The sequence below is a fragment of the Hylobates moloch genome, unplaced genomic scaffold (genome assembly GCF_009828535.3).
Source record: "Hylobates moloch isolate HMO894 unplaced genomic scaffold, HMol_V3 SCAFFOLD_64, whole genome shotgun sequence".
Taxonomy (NCBI): Eukaryota; Metazoa; Chordata; class Mammalia; order Primates; family Hylobatidae; genus Hylobates; species Hylobates moloch.
The window spans coordinates 290,770-305,103 of NW_026652339.1; the positions used below are offsets into that span (position 1 = coordinate 290,770).

Here is a 14,334-nt window from a genome sequence, read left to right on the forward strand (position 1 = left end):
TAAACAAGGATGAATGGAATTAATTTATTTCTTGTTTTCGTTCTTGTCTTTGTATAGTGTAGCTAATTTCACACATTGCAGCTGAGGGCCATGCCTTCCTATTGCTGGCCTGTAAAGAAGTCAGAAATGATCTCTAGGTAGGTAGCATTTGGTGAGTCAGGAAGACCACACTTACTACCAGACACAGTGAGGTGAGGCCCCTTAGCCATCCCATGGGACTAAAGGATGATTCTTGGGCTTCTATTAATACTTTTGTATAAGGGACTTAGAGATCTTCAGAGATACTTTTTATAATTAACTAGAACTACTCATTTGACTGAGAATGTTAAATTTTAAAAATTTAATTAGCTGCATTTGTAGAGGTAGAGGAAATATGACTTGTCTAGAACGACAGCCGAGGTAGCAGAAATAGGAATAAGTCAGAGATGTTGGGAATGCCGTATCACCACCCTGTGTCAGCCTCTGCCGCCTCCCCAGCCCCGAGACGCAGAGGAGGAAGCAGACCCAGCAGCCGCAGAGCCTCTTCACCCAGCGAGCTTGCCCTAGTCCTGGCTGCCCCACTTGCTCGCTCCCTGGACTTGCAGCCGCCCCTTACTCCCTGGATGCCTCGCTGGGAGGGGAACGCCACCACCTAGTTCATGGCCCTTTGGTGAAGGATCAAGTAGACTGTGTCTACACTGCATGGCTCAGGGAATAAGCACTAGCACAGGGAGGTCGCCATTGATCAGAAGTGCTGGGACTGAGCCCCAAACCTGGCTGTGAATTTCCGGGGGGCAAGAACAGGGTTGTGTGGGAAGTTACTGAGCATACATCAGCCCAGAAAAACAGCTCTGCCCACCTTTTCCTGGGGCGCACAGAGCATGTGGATAAACGGGGAGAAAGCACTGCCAGACAAGCCCCAGGGCAGCGGCGGTGGCACTTGGCCACGGGAGCAGCGGGTGGGTGTCTCAGATTCGGCCTGTTAATGCTGTTTCTTCCACAGGATTTTGCTAGAGGAGCCTGACATCAGTTTAAGGCATATTCTCTTTGCAGATTAGGGACAAGATAAGCCAGTGGGGAACCAGTTAAGCTGTGGGGAAGCACAAGTTCTATTAGAAGGCTTCCCTTCCCACAGAGGGACCCTGCAGATGACTGTAGGCAAAGCCAGCCTCTTCCTTTAGGAGGCAACTTGGAACTTGCTCTAGGGTTTGAATTAATTCCTCTCCATATTACAGAGCATGAAAGAAACACCCTTGATTTAAAAGTGTTGTGAGGCAGGTGTTAACAGTTGTTCACCATGGCCACAGGAAGACCACAGAAACATTTCCAGGAAATGTCTAATTTTAAGCAGTTTATCCTCAAAGGCTGAGTTTGCTATACAATAATTGGGATTTGGGATTATGGATACTGATCACTCAAATTTTGGAGGATGACTAAATACAGTGACTTTTGTTGTTCCAATTTTTAGTGCTTTCTCCTGATAATAGATGAAGGGGCCATTTGTCTCTTACGCTTCATAATGGAGGCTTCTGTTACATGTCTGTGGAAAGACATTCTTCTCCTAATATATCCACGGAGGCAGAGATGCAGTTCCTTTAGAAAGTGATATCATTGGCTGGGTGGTGGCCCATGCCTATAATCCCAGCACTTTGGGAGGCCCCGGGCTGGTGGATTGCTTGAACTCAGGAGTTGGAGACCACCCTGGGCAACATGACAAACCTCATCTCTACCAAAAATACAAATAAAACTAGCTGAGTGTGGTGGCACACCCTGTGGTCCCAGCTACTCTGGAGGCTGAGGTGGGAGGATCGCTTGAGCCCAGGAGGTGGAGGTTGCAGTGAGCCAAGATTGTGTCGCCACACTCCGGCATGGGTGACAGAGAGAGACCCCACCTCAAAAATGAAACAAAACAAAAAAAGAAAGTGATATAATTAATAAATTTTTTTAACTGTTAAGAGAGGAGGCACTAAAATGCTTCCTTTTTCCTATACAACTTTAAACTGTTTTGAATGGAGTATCTTATCTCGATGTGTTAAAGATTGTACTGAAAATCAGTCGCCAGCATCATTCTGAACAATGAAACATTTATGTCTCATGAAAATCAAGTGCAAAGATCTCCACTGTCATCATTTTGTTATTATTAGTGTTATTTTAGAAGTTCTGGTCAATACACTAAGATCTAAAACTGAAACGAGGAATGATCTTTTGGAAAGAATGAGACAGACTTATTATTCTTAGATAGTATAGTTGTATACTTTCAAAACCTGAAAAGAATCACCAAAAAGCAATTACATTTAACTAAGAATTTAGTAAAAGAACTAACCATTTTTCTTATATATCAGCAATTATCAATAAGAAACTGTTATGGGGAAATACATGTATTTCCCTGAAATACTCATGAAATATCTGGAAATCTTAAAAGTATTTTTATTTGTGATAATTTTATACATTCATATAATCAAATCAGAGTAATTGAGATACCTATCACCTTAAATATTTATCATTTTCTTTTTTCTTTTTTTTTGTTTTTTTGAGATGGACTCTTGCCCTATTGCCCAGGCTGGAGTACGGTGGTACAGTCTCGGCTCACTGCAAACTCTGTCTCCAGGGTTCAAGTGATTCTCCTGTCTCAGCCTCCCGAGTAGCTAAGATTACAGGTGCACACCATCACGCCTGGGTAATTTTTATATTTTTAGTAGAGACGAGGTTTCACCATGTAGGCCAGGCTGGTCTTGAACTCCTGATGTCAGGTGATCCGCCCGCCTCAGCCTCCCAAAGTGCTGGGATTACAGGGGTGAGCCACCATGCCTGGCCTATCTTTTCTTTGTGCTAGGAACATTCGAATTATTTTCTTTCGGTATTTAAAAAATGATTTATTCATTTATTTATTTTTAGAGATGGGGTCTTGCTGTGTTGCCCAGGCCAGAGTGCAGTGGCTGTTGGCAGGCACAGTCATTTCACACTGTACCCTCAAACTCCTGGGCTCAAGTGATGCTCCTGCCTCAGCCTCCTGAGCAGCTGGGACCACAGGTGTGCACCACCACACACTTATGGCTGCTTGAAATGTACTGTCAATTAAATTAATGTTAACTGTCATCACTCTACTGATCTATGGAACACCAGGTTTTAGGAATAATCCCGATAAGAAATGCACAGGACTTATTCCTGAAGAAAACTATAAAAATGTTACTGAGAACAGTTAAAGAACATTTGAATAAATGGAGAACCACATTATGTTCTGTATAGAAAAATAGAATATTATGAGGATGTTACTTCTTTACGTTAAGTTCAAATTAAACTTCATTGCAATTTTAGTTCAGTGCAATTTTAATAAAAATCCCAATGGGATTAAAAGATTGAAGAACTGATTAATTTGAAAAAAATAAGTGAATATAAATAGCTAAGTAAAATTAAAATTTGAGGGTGAAAAATGACCCAAGTATTATGAAATATAAAGATAAATTAGTTAAATTAATGTAGTACTAGTAGAAGTATTGGTTGATAGGTTAATGGGATGAATTTGATTACCCAGAAATAGAATTTTGTCTCTGTGAGAATTAATACATATATCTGTGCACACCTGTGAGCTTGGGGCAGATTATTTAACAGGGATTGACACAACTGGCTAGTTTTATGAGAAAAAATTAATCCTTATCTTGTATCATATACCAGAATAACATCCAGACGGCTTAAAGGGTCAATGTAAAACAGAAACACTGTACCAAAATACATGCCTTCCCTCATTCAGCAGATAGCACCTAGGCAGGGCCAGGGTTTTGCTCAGATGAGTGGACTTGAGTCTCTGGCCCACTGAGGAGCGTCCACGGGCTGGAGCTCTGCCGGGAGGAAAGGACAGGTGTGATCGCAGCGTTACCCCAGCTGGTTCCACCCCGATGGGGAGTGTGGAAGGTGTATTGAGGGATATCCAGAGAAGGCCTTCCCAAGAAATTGATCTTTAAACTGAGATCTGAGGAGAGAGTCAGAGCCAGCCAGGTGACCCGAGGGAGAGGAACTCCTAGCAGAGGGAACTGTGGATTCGAGGGCGAGAGGTCAGTGTGGCCATGCCGCAGTGTAAGTACGAGGAATGAGTAGTGAGTAGATGGTCCACGGAGAGTGAACAACACAGGCAGTGAATGCACGCTAGGAGAACCAGGCAGCATCACTGATGTGAACAAATGTAAACTAAATCAATACGACAGCTTTTCTCATTAAATGATTGATGATTTTAAATAACAAGAATTTTAGATCTGGTTTAATATCTGGTGGGAGTGTAAATTTGTGTAATTTTTTTTTTGCAAAGGAATTTGGCAGAATGTATTGAATGCGTTAAAATGTTTATATCTTTTGATCAAATAATTCCATTTCTGGAGATTTATCAAAAGGAAGCCTGAGAATAGCCCTTCCTGCCATGTCCCTCTCACCACCTGCCCCTCCTTGCTGTGAAACCCTGCCTTCAAAGAAGGGCGTTACTCCTGCACTAGGGCTGGGCTAACCAGGTGACAGGTGGAGGACTGGCTGGAGGGCAGGTGGGTGGGGAAGGGGCTCAATGTTCTGGGGGACATTTTAAAAGCTGGAAAAACACATAAATGAGTTCCATATTGAAATATTTGTTTTTTGTTTTTTTTTTTTCTGTTGTGTTTTCAGATGAAGACAGTCAGTGTTGCCTTAGTTTTGTGCCTGAATGTTGGTGTGGACCCTCCTGATGTGGTGAAGACCACGCCCTGTGCGCGCTTGGAATGCTGGATCGGTGAGTACCCCCCTCACCTGCTGCCACAAAGGCCGTCTGGCCGGCTCTGGCCTGGGCAGGGCTCGCCAAGCCTGTGGTCTGGTCCAGGGGCCCATCTCCGGCTGTGCAAATCTGAGGATTTTTTTTCTTTTTGGAGTCACATCACCTATAAGTAATTTCAGATTCATTCACCTGTGATTTGTAGTGGAGAAAGTGTTTCAAGAAAAATTAATAAAATAATGATTATTGGGTTATATAATTTTCTACTTTATTTTTTATTTTTATTTTTTGAGATAGAGTCTTCCTCTGTCACCAGGCTGGAGTGCAGTGGCGTGATCTTGGCTCACTGTAACCTCTGCCTCCTGGGTTCAAGCCATTCTCCTGGCTCAGCCTCCTGAGTAGCTGGGACTACAGGCGCCCACCACCACATCCAGCTAATTGTTGTATTTTTAGTAGAGATGGGGTTTCACCATGTTAGCCAGGATGGTCTCGATCTCCTGACCTCGTGATCCACCCGCCTTGGCCTCACAAAGTGCTGGGATTACAGGCCAATTTTCTACTTTATTACACTCCCGGCCAATTTTCTACTTTAAATTTGTTCTGTCTGGCATACATAGTATCTATGTACACTTAAAAAAAAAATGGAATGACTGATACCTGCATGGAAATGTAGAAAAGGTAAATGGAACCACTTCCAGCAAAGCATCACATAATGGATCATGGCCCATAATAATAATGGCCATCATTTGCTGAATGCTTCTAGTGTGCCAGATACCACTGGAAGCACTTTACAATGCTCGCAACAACCTTGTGTGGTAGGGTTTATTGCTAATCTCCATTTGAGAGCTGAGGAACATGAGACATAGAGATTAGTAATTTGCTCATGGTTGTCCTGTAAGTAGCAGAGCTTGGATTTGAACCTATGCAGTTCAAGTCCAGAGACTTTTTTTTTTTTTAATTGTGGTAAAACATACATAACACAAAATACCATTCTAGGAATTACTATTATTATTATTATTATTATTATTATTATTTTTCATTCTAGGAGTTATTAAGTGTACAATTGAACGAGATGAAATAATTCATAATGTTGTGCAAGCATCCTCACTGTCCATCTCTAGAACCTTTTCACCATCCCAAACGGAAACTCTGTCTCCATTACACAACTCCTCATTCCTGCCTTCCCCCAGCCCCTAGTAACCACCATTCCACTGTCTGTCTCTATGAATTTGTCATTCTAGGGACCTCATACCAGTAGACTGATATTTTCCCCTTTGTTTCTGCCTTCTTTCACTTGGCATAATGCCCCCAAAGTTCATCCATGTTGTAGCATGTATCAGAATTTCATTCTCCTGCCACAGCTTCCCAATAACTGGAATTATAGGCACCTGCCACCACGCTCAGGCAATTTTTGTATTTTTAGTAGAGATGGGATTTCACCATTTTGGCCAGGCTGGTCTCAGACTCCTGACCTTAGGTGATCCACCCACCTTGGCCTCCCAAAGTGCTGGGATTGCAGGCGTGAGACACCATGCTCGGCCAAGATACAATTTATATACAGTAAAGTTCACATTTTTTAGGTGTACATTTCTTTAAGTTTTGACAAATACATACAGTCATGTAACAAATGCCATAATCAATGTATAGAATATTTCTGTCACACCAAGGAAGTTCCCTTGGGTCCCTTTGTAATCGATCCCCTCTCATTTCTCTGGCCTCTGGAAACCATTGATCTGATTTTTTCCTTTTACAGAATGTCATTTAAGTGGCGACATATAGTTTGTAGTTTTTTGTATCTTGCTTCTTTCCTTTAGCAGAATTTATTTGTGATTCATCTGTGTAGCTACGTGTATTAGTAGTTTTTTTCCTTTATTCCATTTTTATGGCTCTCTCACAATTTGTTTATCCATTTACTAGTTGGCAGACATTTGGGTTGTTTCTAGTTTTTGGCAATTATGAATAAAGTTGCTATAAGCACTTGATCTTTGTGTGGACATATTTTCTCTGGGTAAATATTTAGGACTGTGATTATTAGCTCATATGTTAAGCGTATGTTTAAATTTTTTTTTTTTTTTTTTTTTTTGAGACGGAGTTTTGCTCTTGTTGCCCAGGCTGGAGTGCAATGGCACGATCTTGGCTCACCACAACCTCTGCCTCCTGGGTTCAAGCGATTCTCCTGCCTCAGCCTCCCGAGTAGCTGGGATTACAAGCATGCGCCACCACGCCTGGCTAATTTTGTATTTTAACTAGAGACAGGGTTTCTCCGTGTTGGTTAGGCTAGTCTTGAACTCCCGACCTCAGGTGATCCACCCACCTCAGCCTCCCAAAGTGCTGGGATTACAGGCGTGAGCCACTGCGCCTGGCCAAGTGTATGTTTAATTCTTTAAGGAACTGCTGAACTGTTGGTTTTTTAAAGATCTTTAAAAATAATGAATAGATGTCTTTTATATTTACCTTCATATTTATTGTTTTGAGGACCATTCATTTCTTTCCACAGTTCCAGGTTTCTATCTGGTATCATAATCATTCTGCCTGAAGAACTTACTCTAACATATCTTGCAGTGCTGGTCTGTAGGCATTAAATTTTCCTAGATTTCTGTTTGGAAAATTCTTCATTTTGTCTTTGTGGTTGAAAGGTATTTTTTCTGGGTATATAATTTTCTGTTGACTCTTTCAGCACTGTCTTTTAAAACAGTCACCTGTTGTGTTCTGGCTAGCAGTTTCTGAGAAGTCTGCTGTAATTCTTTGTTTCTCTGTATATTCTGTTTCATTTTTCTCTGGCAACCTTCAAGATGTTCCCTTTGTATTCTCAGTAGCTTTATCTATAACCTATTAATTTTTTGTTTGTTTGTTTTGGAATTTATTCTCCCCACCCTTTTTTTTCTTTTAGAGATGGGTGTCTCTCAGTGTTGCCCAGGCTGGGCTATACTTGAGCATCTGGGTCCTGGTGATCCTCTTGCCTCAGCCTCCTGAGTAGCTGGGACTATGGGTGTACAGTACTGCACCTGTGAAATTTATTCTTTTTGGGTTTCTGTGAGCTTCTTGGATGTGTAGTTTGATGTCTTCATTTTTGAGAAGTTCCCATTATCTTTTCAAATATTTATTGTTTGTTTTCTCTCTCTTCTGGGACTCAGCTGTCTATGTATTGCGCTGTTGGACATTGTACCGCAGCTCTTCTGTGTGTCTCTGTCTTCTGGGACTCAGCTCTCTATGTATTGCGCTGTTGAACATTGTACTGCAGCTCTTCTGTGTGTCTCTCTCTGCTGGGACTCAGCTCTTTACGTATTGCGCTGTTGGACATTGTACCGCAGCTCTTCCGTGTGTCTCTCTCTGCTGGGACTCAGCTCTCTACGTATTGTGTTGTTGGACATTGTACTGCAGCTCTTCTGTGTGTCTCTCTCTGCTGGGACTCAGCTCTCTATGTATTGTGCTGTTGGACATTGTACCGCAGCTCTTCCGTGTGTCTCTGTCTTCTGGGACTCAGCTCTCTACGTATTGTGTTGTTGGACATTGTACTGCAGCTCCTCCGTTTGTTCTCTCCCATGTCGCAATGAGCTTTTGTTAGTCTGCTGATAAACCAGTCAAGGAAATTCTTTTTCTCTGATACTGGGTTTTTTATTTCTAGCATTTCCATTGACTATTTTAGTTTCCATCTCTAGTGGAAATGCGTATTGCCTGCCTTTCCTTCTAGAGCCTCTGCTATGTTCATCATAGTTACCTTAGAGTCCTTGATCTGTAGTTCAGAAATCAGGGTCAGCCCTGAGTCTGAGTCTCCTAATTCCTTTATCATCTCTTGACTATAATTTGCTTTTCCTTGCTTTTTTTGTGCTTTATAAATTTTAATTGCATGCTGGACATTGTGTGTAGAAGAACAATAGCGAATGAGGTAAGTTGTATAGTCTATAGTTTAGTAAGTAGTTAACTGGGGTTGGAATTTGTTGTTGTAATGGTTATACCCACTGCAACAACACTCTTAGTTCTTAGAGTGATTAGTTGGTGCTTGTATCAGTCAAGATTCTCCAGAGAAACAGGGGCAGTAGATGTGTGCCTGCATGTGTGTGTAAGTTTATGTATGTATGTATGCATGCATGTCTTGTGATCTTGAGGCAGAAATTTCTTCTTTCTCAGGAAAACCTCAGTTTGGCTCTTAAGGCCTTCAACTAATTGGATGAGGCCCCCCATATTACCAAAGAAAATCTCCTTTAAGTTAGCTGATTGTGGATGTCACCACGTGTATAGAGTACTTTCACTGTGGCACCTGGATTTGTGTTTGATTGAATTGCTGAGTGCTACAGCCTGGCCCAGTGGACACATAAAGCTGACCAGCACAGTCCTTGTGCGTTAGGGTGGGTACAGCCACGCCAGGGGGTTTTCCCAGGGCTCCTGCTCCACCCCTAGCCTGAGCTGTGCCTGCCCACTTGCCTCACCGAGTGGTCCCTGACTTTGCCTGTCTCCTGGCACAGGATTTCCATTGCTAGTTACTCAGCACCAGGCTGTGGAGTGGTGGGAGTTCTCTGTGGTCCTGGTCTCTCTTTAGTCTTAGGCAGGCCCTGGGCGTCTGGGCCTTGGGCGTAGTGCGGTTGCAGTGTTTTCACCTGTCCCCCAGTGATGGCAAACGTCTGCCTCGATTCAGTGTGGAATTCTGTGCCCAGGGCGTGTTCTGCTCCTATCCCAGCAGTAGGCTGTTTTGCACCTTCCCTCACCCCATCCTCCATGCTCTTCATCTGTGTCTTGGGACAGTGTGTTCCGTGCCCATGGTGAGCAAGGTAGGTTTTGTCTGTACGTCCTCCCACTCCCTAGATACAGGAGTGTGTGCCTGTTCTTGTGGACTGAGGGTCTCCTGCTTTGCTTCCTAGGCGGGGAGGTCTCTGGGGGCAGGTGGACTTCAAGCCTCTCCACACTCTGTGCTGCCTCCGGCGGGTGCTTCTCATGAAGTGGGGGTGCAGTAGGGGTGCACACAGGGGAGCGTGAGCGCCCCTTGTGCCTGGACCCCCTGTGTTTCCACATGGATATGCGAGCCCACAGTGGGGCTTCGAGGACGCGTTACCATCTTAGCTGGTTTCTTGTGCAGACCTGTGCTCTTCAAAGATGGGCTGTGCATGTGCTCAGGCTCTCTCGGAGAGGATGGGCCTGTGGGATTCAGTTTATTTGTCTGCCCTGCGGTCTCAGCTCCTTTATGAGCTCAAGAAAAGTGATGATGTCGGTGATTATTCAGCTTTCTCGTGTTGATAGGATTGGAGCAACTCTTTCCCCCCCAGATTTCTACATCCTAAGCAAAAGCAGAAGTTCCCTTTATTACTTCAACAAAAATTACAAATTATTCTCAGCCTGAGCAGCATAGTAAGAGACCATGTCTCTACAAAAAATCAGAAAATTAGGGGTGCAGGGTGGCTGATTTTGAGAGGACAGGCACGCCTGTAGTCCCAGCTACTCTGGAGGCGACAGCAGGAGGATCTCTTGAGCTTGGGAGGTTGAGACTGCAATGAGCTATGATTGTGCCAGTGCACTCCAGCCTGGGCAACAGAGTGAGACCCTGTCTCAAAAAAACCCAAACTCATCTAATCTAAATCTCATCTAATCTGAATTGGAAATAAATGTTGTTTTTCCTGCATTATTTGGCTGTCTCACTATGTGAGGGTGTTTTAGGATGACAGTTCCCTCACCCCTTCCAGGCTACTTGTCCCTCACACCCCATGATGGAGCAGCTGTGTTTTGTGGCTGATTTTCTCAGATGCTCTTTTGGCTCACTGCTGGCTCCCGGTGACTGTGCTGGTTGAAATTGACTTCTTATTAGCCACCGTGGACTCTTTCCACTTCATCCGTCCCTCGTCACAGCTGAATGTAATCAGTTGTTTTCTCTTCCTCCACAGTGATGCTTACGTTAGGCTTTTAGAACAAGCCTTCCTCATGCAGATCCCGGTGTGTGCTCCGGGGACGGGACGCGCAGGCCCTTCGGGTTTGTGTAGGTGGTGTCATCTGAGGATCCAGTTGCTCTTCCCCGCCTGAGAAGCCTGAGCTTTTATCAGAGCTCACCGCCCTCTCCCACACAGTCTCTTTGATCAGTATTTACACAACGTTAATGAGAATGGAAAGAAGTCCACGCTTCTTTCTTGGTGTGAAAGATCCAGCAAATGAGATTTCTAAAAATTGTGTTTTAAAAGTTTTCCTGCAGTTTAGGAATATCGTCTACTTTCTAATAATTTCAAGTGAGTTTTGAGTTTAGAAAGGCATGTGCCTTTTCTAAGTTGCAAAAATTTTATTTGGCCTTTATTAAAAAATGGGTAGGTGCCTGGTCCTGGTGATTGTGGTTTTAACAATATGGCATAAGAGAAAAAGAAGCCTAGTGATTTGAATCGGCACATTTGCAGGAGTGTGTAGCAGCCCACATTTTATTTTTTAGTTTATTTACTTTAAAATTTTTATTTTTGTGAGATAGGACCTTACTCTGTTGCCCAGGCTGGAGTGCAGTGGCGTGATCATAGCTCACTGCAGCCTCAAACTCCTGGGCTCAAGCCATCCTCCTCCCTCAGCTTCCTGCGTAGCTGGGACTGTAGACGTGCATCTCCCACGCTTTTAAAATTTTCTGTGGAGACAGGGTCTCACTTTGTTGCTCAGGCTGGTCTCGAACTCCTGGGCTCAAGTGATCCTCCCACCTCAGCCTCTCAAAGTGTTGAAATTACCGGCATGAGCTACCACACTAGGCCCATTTTTTATTTTAAAAAAAAAAAAAAGTTCCAAAAGTTGCAAGTATAGTACTAAGCTGTTTCCTTTCTGATTCATTGAGAGAAGGCGGCTGACATGGTGCTTCAGCACCTCTGAATTCCTTAGTCTGTAATTCCTGCCAACCGGGAGTTTCTCTTTCCAGATGACAATACAGTCACCAAAATCAGGGAGCATTCGCGTGGACGTGTGGCTGCCACGTAAGCCTCAGCTGCATGCAGGTTTGCCAGTGTCCCAGGAATGTCCTTTGTAGCACCAGGATCCTGCTCAGCCATGCGCCATTCTAATTTCCTCTCACTCAGTCTGAAGCAGTTCCACAGGCATCCCGTGACCCTCCTGACCCTGGCACTTGAAGGTGGCAGCCTCTTTGTTTTGTAGAATGTCTCTGGTGTCTCCTAATGATTCCATTTAGGTCATGCTTCACTGGCAGGAGCATCACGCAGAGCTGCCTGCTTCACGCGGGCTGCACCAGGTGGTGCGGGGCTGTGATGTATCCATTACTGGTCATGCAGATCTTCTCACCTGATTAAGCTGGCGCCTGCTGGACCTCATGTGAAATTCCCCTTTGTAGTTGATAGGTATTTTCGGGAAGAGGTGCTTTGAGATTGTGCAAATATTCCTTTCCTCGTGACTTTCAGTTTCTTCCTTTTGAACTCATGGCCTCCATTTTCATTCAGTGGATTTAGAATCCAGTGTTATCCTTTGGTGCTGAGCATGCCTCCCTCTGGTTGTTGGGAACCCACTGGGCCGGCTTCTTTGGCTTCTGTCTTACTTGCATCATTCGTGGAGCATGTGCTTACTTTGTCTCATCTAGTCTTTTTCCCAGCCTCATTCCTCTTAGTGGAATGTGGTGTTAGAAACTGAGATGTGGGTGCCAGGTGTTCTCTTTGAACTGGTGTGCTATTGCTCCCGGGACCTCTCTTGCTGGACAGAGCAAGGAAATGCATGTGTGTGCATACTATGTATGTGTGCATACTCTGTGTGTGCATATTGTGTGCGTGTGTGCATACTGTGTGTGTGTGTATACTGTGTGTGTGCATACCGTGTGCGTGTGCATACCGTGTGCGTGTGCATACCGTGTGTGTGTGCATACTGTGTGCGTGTGCGTACTGTGTGCGTGTGCGTACTGTGTGTGTGCATACTGTGTGTGTGTGCATACTGTGTGCATACTGTGCATGTGCATACTGTGTATATGCATACTGTGCGTGTGCATACCGTGTGTGTGTGCATACCGTATGTGTGCATACCGTGTGTGTGCATACTTTGTGTGTGCATAGTGTGTGTGTGCATACTGTGTGCATGTGCATACTGTGTGCGTGCATACTGTGTGTGCATACTGCATGTGCACACTGTGCATGTGCATACGGTGTGTGTGCATACTGTGTGTGTGCATACTGTTTGTGTGCATACTGTGTGTGCATGTGCATACTGTGTGCGTGTGCTTCTCTCTGTACACATTTGTCTCAGCGTTTCTGTACCTCTCTATGTGTACATTCATGCCTCCTATTCCACCTCATGGGGGATTTCCATATTTGTAGCTCCATCTTCTGACAGTGACAACCTTTGTATCCTTTGTCCTTATTGTATTGGCTAATGTGGTGCCTCCTCCTGTGTGAACCCTCTTCTCCTCTCTGCCATTGCTGCTTCTCTCAGACCCCGTTATCCTTTGCCATTTCACCCCTAATGTCTGCCTTTCTCACTGCCCTGGTCCAACACCAGTATGGTCACCTTCCTGCAGCCACACCTCTTCTTCTTCCTGTGCATGGGCTCTGGGCCCAGTCAGACTTGACAGCTCATTCCAGGCCAGTGTGGCTCCCATCATCCTCAGACAGATGCCAGCTTTGCCCAGACCCACCTTGTGGCTTTAGGATTGTTGAAGAAGGGATTTTAGCATTTTCAACAAGTGCTTTAGGTTTCAGGCCTGGCCAGCCGAGGGAAGGATGATACACCAGTAACCAAGACTGGGAGCTGGGCCGGCTGGGCAGATGGTGGGATTCCATTTCGCACATGGTGAGGTGCTTGTAGGAACCTCCAAGTAGAGCCACTATCCAGTGGAAAGTGGATCTGGTGGGAGAAGGAGAAGGGGACTCGTTATAGACTAGAGGACCCAGGGGAGGTCACCACATAGTACGAACTAGACCAGAGGGTGTGGGGCAGAGGCAGGGCCCTGAGGGTGCAGAGAGGGGTGCCGAAGAGGAGGACCAGGGTGGTTCTGGATGAGTGCATGGAGGAGCTTCTGGTCAGCATTGTCAAGCCTGAGAGGTGGGGTCCAGGCTGTAGCAACCTGAAGAGTGAAGGCAGATGAGGTGGTGAAGCTTGTGGGGCAGCTTGGCTAGGAAGGCGAGGAGTGGGGTATAGTGATGGGGCTGGGCTCGGTGATGGGTTTGCTCTGCCTTCCTCAAGATGAGAATGACGGGGGCCATGGAGGAAGCCTTCCTTACAGGGATTGGCGCAATCAAATTACTTACAAACATTTTACCGTTTAGAAGGCAGACCTCAGGATTTTATATTTGGTCTTAGCATTTTGAGGTCTATTACTAGAAATCAAGATTTTTGTGTTAATCAAGACTCCAGCTTTATTCCTCCCAGCTGTGCTACGCATTTAACTGTTGTGGGCCTCAGTTTCCTCATCTGTAAAGTGGAGCTAGTGATGCCGTGTACCTCATGGCAGGGTGGGGGAATTAACTGGGAGCAGAGACCTGGTTTGGTGCAGAGACTTGTCCTCACCTCCACCGCCCCAACTCCAGTCCCTACTTCTACCCCAACATCACAACACCTCAAATACCCCGACCCCTACGCTGTGGCGCCTCAAACATCCTGAACCCTGCAACACTGTCTTAGTCTTCTGTTGCTGCTGTAGCAGAATACCCAAGACTGGGTAATTTACAAACAACAGAAATGTATTTCAC

The 14,334-nt window shown here is 44.8% G+C and overlaps 1 protein-coding gene across 1 annotated transcript in view; it reads left to right on the plus strand.

Annotated features, from left to right (window-relative positions):
- Positions 1 to 14,334, plus strand: part of LOC116463793 (regulatory-associated protein of mTOR-like) — a 193,110-nt gene that overhangs the window by 73,449 nt on the left and 105,327 nt on the right. The window contains exon 2 of the mRNA XM_032754180.2: positions 4,624 to 4,726. Within this exon, the coding sequence (XP_032610071.1) occupies positions 4,624 to 4,726 (103 nt within the window). The remainder of the gene's footprint in view (positions 1 to 4,623; positions 4,727 to 14,334) is intronic.